Raw genomic sequence first — 7,936 nt, forward strand, 5'->3', positions numbered from 1 at the left:
AAAGGACTCCTCATCCTCCTCATCTGCAGGCTGAGATCGGGAATTAAACTGAATTAGGAATCACATGAACTGGAATTGGTCTGCTAGCATTTCACAGCATGATAACCTCATTGAACATCTCTGAATGCTTGTACAACAAAGCAAGACACATACAGTAGTGATGATGACAGTAATGATGATGACAGCTATATGGAGCAGAGCATTGATATAAATCATATTAAGACTGAAAATCAAAAAAAAAAAAATATCAAGATATTTCTAGTTGTTTGGTTATTTTAATAACAAATATACAAATATTAAAATTCACATTTCCAGCCCTGGTACTTCTTAGTAAATATTAACAATACCATTTACTGTAAACCGAGACATTATTCCATTATTATTGCTGTGTAGTTCCACTACCACACACTAGGATGCGGTAGCGGTTACTCGTACCGGTAATGAAGCCGTTAAATAGGCGACGAGCAAACAGCAGTCATGGCGTCCTCGTACTATCAAGAGATGCAGGATATTTTTAAGAACAACAATAAAAGCAGAGAGTTCCCGGCACACAGTGCTAAAGTGCATTCGGTGGCCTGGAGCTGTGATGGCAGACGACTGGCATCCGGCTCGTTTGATAAAACCGCGAGCGTGTTTGTCCTGGAAAAAGATCGACTGGTGAGATTCATGGTGGCCATCAAATCATAAATGCTCATCATAACATTTTTATACAAGCCAGACGCTTTTATCTAAATCGACTTACAGTGCATTCTTAGGCAATCAATCCTTTGCTGTGCCACTTGAAAAATACTGGCATTTATTGTAGTACATACTTAAGTATTCAATATAGTAAGCTGCATTCGATACCATACTTCTTTCGTGTCTTAGCTTAGTGAATACTAAAAATGTAATACAGTACTTACTACAGTATATTATAGTGTGCTGTACAATGCTACAATGTACTTTTTAGTACATACTATGAAGTATGCTACAGAACGGTTTATCAATTCCCTTTAATTACTACAGTTTACTATAGTACAGCTTTAAACCATTTGGCAGACGCTTTTATCCACGTCATTTTTGGTTTGTTTATATTTTAAAGTTTAATATATAAGTTAAAAAATCTCTATATCCTTCTAGTCAAAGTCATACATTATCATTTACTGTTTTACTATGTTGTTGATCATATAGGTGAAGGAAAACAACTACAGAGGTCATGGAGACAGTGTGGATCAGCTGTGCTGGCATCCCACCAGCCCTGATCTGTTCGTCACTGCATCAGGAGACAAGACCATCCGCATTTGGGACGTGCGGACCACCAAGTGCATGGCCACAGTGAGCACGAAAGGTGTCACATTTAACACGATCACTTTATTATGCGTTTGCCATATCATGTTATTTGACCAGTGATTACTGTCTGTTAGGGGAGAATATCAACATCTGTTGGAGTCCTGATGGTCAGACCATTGCTGTGGGAAACAAGGATGATGTTGTAACTTTCATTGACGCCAAGACACATCGTCCACGTGCTGAGGAGCAGTTTAAGTTTGAGGTCAATGAGATATCCTGGAATAATGACAACGACATGTTCTTCTTAACAAACGGCAATGGCTGCATCAACATATTGAGGTAACGGTCGTTTGACTTGAAATCTTTTTATAGAATCCAATTTATAGTTAGTTTTTGGTTTTCCTAAATGCATCAGGTGCATTTATCCAAAGTGACTTGCAATCCAGTTTTTCAGTATGTGTAAGGGAATCAAACCCACGACTGTAGCATCATGCACTACCAGGAAAAAAATCCTTAAAATCCTGATGTCTCTTTCAGTTACCCTGATCTCAAGCTCATTCAGTCAATCAATGCCCATCCATCCAACTGTATCTGCATTAAGTTTGATCCCACTGGGAAGTATTTTGCCACAGGAAGTGCAGATGCCCTGGTCAGTCTGTGGGATGTGGAGGAGCTGGTGTGTGTCCGCTGCTTTTCAAGGTCAGTTAATGTATACATGAAAGCAAAACTCAACCTATTTATGCGTGCATGACAATCCACAACAAAATGTTATTTTGGCTTTGTAATATTTAATCAAAGTCTGTAAATGTACATCCCACCTGGAACGGCGGTCTTTCTTTGATGATGTCAGTTTAATGGCTTGGGCATAACAAAGTCGCAACTTCTGTATCACATATTTTAAGTGTATCTGGACTTTAAGCGTTACCTTGGGTTTGAGTTATTTTTTTTGTGCGATTTGCAACATAAAACCATCCTATGTAACGTAAATATAGCCTTGATATCTTTAATATTGACTGAGTAAGGGGTGCATCACATTTCTGGTCTTGTGCGCACGCAAATACGTTATTTCAAATGTAGACGCGCTGCGAGCACAGTCAAATCGAGAGCAATGATCTTGAGCTATTTTTCCATGGGCGTCGGCACCCCAGCCACTTGAAAATACTTCACAGGGTTCCCACAGGGCATGGAATTTCTGGAATATCATGGAATTTTAAAAGGTCTTTTCGAAACATTTAAAAGGGCAAGTCATATAATCTCCTTGTTAACTTGTGACATAAGGAATACCATTTCCGGGTGCAAGCCTCCACTGACTACAATTTAAACCGCTGTTTATTGGCACTGTTTATTCATTTAAGCTACATTTTTATAAACTCTGTTTACACAACATTATCCAGGCTCACCGCATCCTGAACATAGGTCATGGAAATTCAGCTTATTAGTCAGGGAATTTGACTTTGAGTGGGAACCCTATTTTCAGAATGCCACGTCGGATAGGAGAAAAGCAGCGCAGGCGTGTTTTTTGCATGGTTTTAGCTTGCGAAATGTGAACTTCCCCTGAGGTCATGTCAAAGATTGAAATTAATGTGAAATAAGGATATCAAATTTTGATGCTTCAAATCTCATAAATAGATTTTTAATAAAAAGACTTTAACATGGATTTCATAAAGATGCACACTAAGTTTCTCTGATTAAGTTGAAATAAAAAAAAAATGTACGACTTTGGTTAATTATGAAGACACTTTTATAATGTTTTTAATTTCACAGACTAGACTGGCCTGTGCGAACTCTTAGTTTCAGTCATGATGGTAAAATGTTGGCATCTGCCTCTGAGGATCATTTTATTGACATCGCTGAAGTCGAGACAGGTGAGCAGATAGATATTTAAAAATTGTATGTGTTGTATGTGTGTGTGCCTGTTTTACTGATTCATATTTGTTCTGTCTATAGGTGAGAAGCTCTGGGAGATTCAGTGCGAGTCTCCGACCTTCACTGTAGCGTGGCATCCAAAGAGACCGCTGCTGGCGTATGCCTGCGATGATAAAGAGGGCAAATATGACAGCAACAGAGAGGCAGGAACTGTCAAACTCTTCGGGCTTCCTAATGACTCCTGAGGACCAGTATTATAATGATGTGTTTGACCTGTTTTCACCTGTTCTGTGCCTCATTCTGGATAGTTTGACTATACTACGAGGATAGTTTATGAATAGATTTCTCAACAACGCAGTGTTGTAAATAGCTGAAATGTATTTTGATCAACAGATAACGACATTAAAAGTGCAGCTACTCTGCAGCCGTAAACATTGAATAGTTTTATTGTTGGATTGATCCAACAAAGGTGACATTGCTATGTAAATGATTGACCATTTGTAGATGTGAAATGTGGATTAGGGATTCTTTGGGTCTCCTCTCAGAAAATACCAGCAGAGGGCAGCAGACAATTTCTTAAATGAGTGAAGCTTTAGCATGTGTTTATATTGGCAATCCTTGAATGTTTTTTTTATAATACATTATTTTGTACTGTATTTTATTAAATGGAAACTGTTTAATAATTTAAAAGCCTTATAAAGCTGTTAGCTGGTTTATTTCACCATTAGCATGAAAACACCTAAAGGGTAGTACATCATAATTGATGTGGGAGAAAAAAGGTACAGTAACCCAGTGGTTCCCAAACTTTTTCAGCATGTGGCCCCCCTTGTGTACAGTGCATTTTTTCGCGGCCCCCGAAAGAAAATTTATGACAAAACAGTTTTAAAATGTAATATTTTAATTAAACAAAACATATAAAATTTTACCTAGTACTGCTGTTGGTTAGTTGGCTTATTATTTTTTAGGTTTAATTACACAGAATTCATGATAAATTAATGTATTTTATAAAATGCCATAAAAACTGGGGCCCCCCTGGCACCATCTCGCGGCCCCCCGGGGCCCCCAGTTTGAAAACCACTGCAGTAACCAACAAAATGCTTTGTTGTTTTCTCAGTTAAACGGGCAGGAGAATGATTTTGTTATTAAAAATGGTTAGTTATATTTTTTAATGGATGGTGGCCTGAACCAGCCATAAAAATCTGGTGATTTTTCAGTAACACTTTACAATAAGGTTGTAGTAAACATTAGTAAATGCATTAACTAACATGAACAAGCAATAAACAATATAGTTTTTCAGCATTTATTATTTCTTGTTAATGTTTGTTTAATGCCAATATAGTTATTTATGTTAGTACATGGTGCATTGTTAACAGATACAACGTTTGATTCAAAAAAGTTATTCGTAAATGCTGAAATTAATAAATCCTGCAGAAGTATTCTTAGCTAATGCATTTACTAATTGTTAACAAATACGACCTTACTGTAAACTTACTGTAAAGCCATATTTATTTATGTATGATTAAAACTGAAAGGTAATCTAGAATGATGCTTTCTTTAGAAATAATTTAAAAACCAGCTGTGGGTTTTACAGATGATAGGTTACAGTAATTTATTATATCCATCATGTTGTAATATTATCTGTATCGCAACACGATGCCCTAATGTAACACATGTACAGTGAAATACAAGCAGGCTGAATTTGTAGCTAAAAACTGTGCAATAGCTTGTATTACATTTAATAATCTTTATAATATTCATTTTAATTAAATGTAACGACCAACCCCTTTGTCATGGTCAATTGTAACACTTGCTTGATCTAATTTAAAATACAAAAACAACATTTTCAGCAACAACACATCATGCGATGCGATTTATTCTGTTTTTTTCCCAAATGGAAATGCCTGCTGATGTCAGCAACATTGTATTGTGATTATTCCAGTAGCAGGATGGTGAATAAGGGTCACTGTAGGTAAGCACCTGTAGATTTGGAGCAGTCAGCAGGAAATAGTTTGTAAGTGAAACGAGATACGGTCTGACCGTTAATCTTACTCTGTTGTGACAGACTTGCACAGCTTGACCCGTCCTCCATGCCCACTTTAGGAACTTCCAGCCTGGCCGGTGGCAGCTGTCCTTACTCTTCTCTGGTGATTATCCGGCATGTCTCGCTTTGCCTTCCAACATACCACACAGAGCTACAGTCATCCTTCAAAAGCTTTTTAATGTCATTTCTGTCTTGTGTTGTCCGATTTTCAGTAGGAGCTACTCAAGCTTATTTTTATGTCTTAAAGCCCTTACTAACCTAAAAATGCACTTTTAAATGTTTTTCTAGCATCTTTAACTTTTTGAGTTAAAACTACAGGCACATTTTTATATTGCTAAAAAACACCTAGGTTAGGGGCCCTTTAAAGATAAGATGCTGTCTTTTCAATAGTTTATTTAAACACAAATCTGTGCTATTCTACCTTATTGTCACTTTATACGACACATCTAAAATAGAGGTTTTGTTGAAGGTCAGATAGTCCAGCACCTTATGACCCAGTGGACAATGGGCTCGCTCAGAGTAATAAATTGGAGGGTCCCAGATGGGAGGGGATTGATTGGATCTACCCCCTTTCCACCTTCTACAGTTAAAACAAATTTGCTTCTTAAAGCCCTCTTCTGTTTATCTGTAAAGAGAATACCTGATGACTGTACATTGATTGTTTGTATTGTATGTTGTATTGTATATCCATGTTGTTTATACAAAACCATAAGGATGGCCTTATGTTTAAAGTTCTTATGTTTTCTTTTGGACCGATGTGTACTGCATTTATCTACAATTCTGTTACATTTTATCAGAAAGTATCTTTGAAGCCATAATGTAATACTTGTGTTAAATGGCACGAGGGGCCACTGTCAATACAAATTAACAGTTTAACTTTTAAAAATAATATTTGTTTAAGTTATTAAAAATTATAATTATATGTGTCAGGTGGTACAACCAATGTAAAACTAGGAAAATGCTGTTTTATCAAACATATTTTAATTCTAATTATAATATAGGATATTGTGAACTTGGTGTCAGAGGAAACAGTTTATAAAGTCATCCAAGCAGAAGCCTGTTCAATGTAAATCAGTTTCAAAAGTCAGGCGGAGCAACCAGGAAGTGAAAGGGTGTAACTGCTATGAATGTCCCTATGAAATAAGAAAAAACATTTAGATAAATCATTTTAATAATCATTTAATTTAATAATGTAGCTAATCATTTAAAATGTATAAAATTAAGCTAAGATTGTTATTATACTTTTATTATTATTTTTAAAATTATTATTTTATTATAATAAAATGTATCCAAATGTTAGTTTTATGTCAAAGTTGTTTTTCATTTTCAAACCATCCTTGGATTGTAATTTTAAATCCCACTACCAAGCAAATAAACAATCAGCATGACACAGCATTAAAACTAAACTTATCTGGCAAATAGAAAATGAATGGTTGTACCATCTGACATTTTTTTAAATGGGGATATCAAAAATATTGCAAAGAACTGCATTTAAATGCATTGTTTCATTAATACAGTTTTCCAAAACCCAAGCTTCCACCCTAAAATATATGCATTACATCTATCTTAAAAAAAAAAAAAATTTTTAATTGTCCACTTGGTTATAAGGTGCTGGACTATCGGACCTTCAACAAAACCTCTATTTTAGATATGTCATTTAAAGTGAAAATTTAGTTAGAATAGCACAGATTTGTGTGACGGATTTAACGTTTAAATAAACAGTTTGCAAATATAGCATCTATAAGAGATCAAAATTAATGAATAAATAAAAACTTGAGTAGCTCCTGTATAAATAAATAAATAAATAAATATAAATATATATTTTTTATTTATTTACCAGTGATACAATAGCATTTCTGATTTAAACAGTAAGCTCCCTAGATTGGGTGTTCATTTAAAACAGTAGCTAAACAGGAGACAAGCTGTTTTATCAGAAAATGATTAAGATCATGGGAGTGCATGTTGTGTTTAAAATATAGGTAAAGCTATACAAAGCATGTTTTACAGTTATTCTTTCTATTTATTCTTTTTCGTGTTGTTAGTAAAATATGTAACAATGCATTGGTTTGAATGAGTTATATATCATAAAATGACACAGGTCAAACCCCACCACACACGCATGTGCACACACACACAAATAAATGAAGACAGAGGTAAAATGCCTTCTGCTCTTTTGAGTTAAGATGACATGACACGTTTTCGTATCTCTCCTAATTTCCATTTCAATAGATAGAGCTCCCAGGTCCCTTATGAGACTCCCTATGTCTCTCAGGTCTTAATGGATTAGTTTCTTCACCATCCATATTATTGGCTTTCTCTACTCTTCCAATTTGTCTTTGAGTCTTGCCTCGGTAATTTATGGGACTTGATTTGAAACAAAACATTTTTGACATGCAATTTATTAGCAGCCCACAGTAACCTTTGGTCTTCTGACATTCAGACTCTCTGTTGGTTTGAATCTTTTGAACGAATATAATTTGCAATTCACTTTGAAGAATATTTTATACTTGACCACCTGAACCGTTTCTGTTGAAATGTTCAAATTATAGGCTACTGCATTTATTAATATATGTCAGATTGCATGTCTTCTCCTTTTGAATATTTGACCAGTTAGTCCCCATTTTGATAGTTTAGATTTGATATTGGTCATGTTTGCTGCAATTTGGTTTTAGTTGAAAATTTAACTGTCTATAGAAAGTGATTGCCGAATAATGTATGTGAAATTTTACTGATTGCAATTCCATTATAATATACCAAACA

General features: G+C 35.3%; 1 protein-coding gene across 1 annotated transcript; it reads left to right on the plus strand.

The window, feature by feature from the left end:
• The first annotated feature begins 443 nt into the window (after positions 1 to 443).
• thoc3 (THO complex 3) lies at positions 444 to 3,982 on the plus strand. The gene is made up of 6 exons (XM_065271526.2): positions 444 to 657; positions 1,171 to 1,327; positions 1,404 to 1,608; positions 1,807 to 1,968; positions 3,034 to 3,134; positions 3,217 to 3,982. The coding sequence occupies exons 1-6, from the start codon at positions 478 to 480 to the stop codon at positions 3,378 to 3,380; spliced, it is 969 nt and encodes a 322-aa protein (XP_065127598.1). The 5' UTR covers positions 444 to 477; the 3' UTR covers positions 3,381 to 3,982.
• The last annotated feature ends 3,954 nt before the right edge of the window (positions 3,983 to 7,936 follow it).

This window comes from Paramisgurnus dabryanus, chromosome 16, assembly GCF_030506205.2.
Source record: "Paramisgurnus dabryanus chromosome 16, PD_genome_1.1, whole genome shotgun sequence".
Taxonomy (NCBI): domain Eukaryota; kingdom Metazoa; phylum Chordata; class Actinopteri; order Cypriniformes; family Cobitidae; genus Paramisgurnus; species Paramisgurnus dabryanus.

Excerpts from the sequence above, each read along its gene's own strand:
- thoc3 (XM_065271526.2), top strand. The coding sequence starts at position 478 with ATGGCGTCCTCGTACTATCAAGAGATGCAGGATATTTTTAAGAACAAC. Across the intron at positions 1,328-1,403 it reads GGCCACAGTGAGCACGAAAG|GGGAGAATATCAACATCTGT; the intron begins GTGTCACATTTA and ends ACTGTCTGTTAG. Across the intron at positions 3,135-3,216 it reads CATCGCTGAAGTCGAGACAG|GTGAGAAGCTCTGGGAGATT; the intron begins GTGAGCAGATAG and ends TTCTGTCTATAG.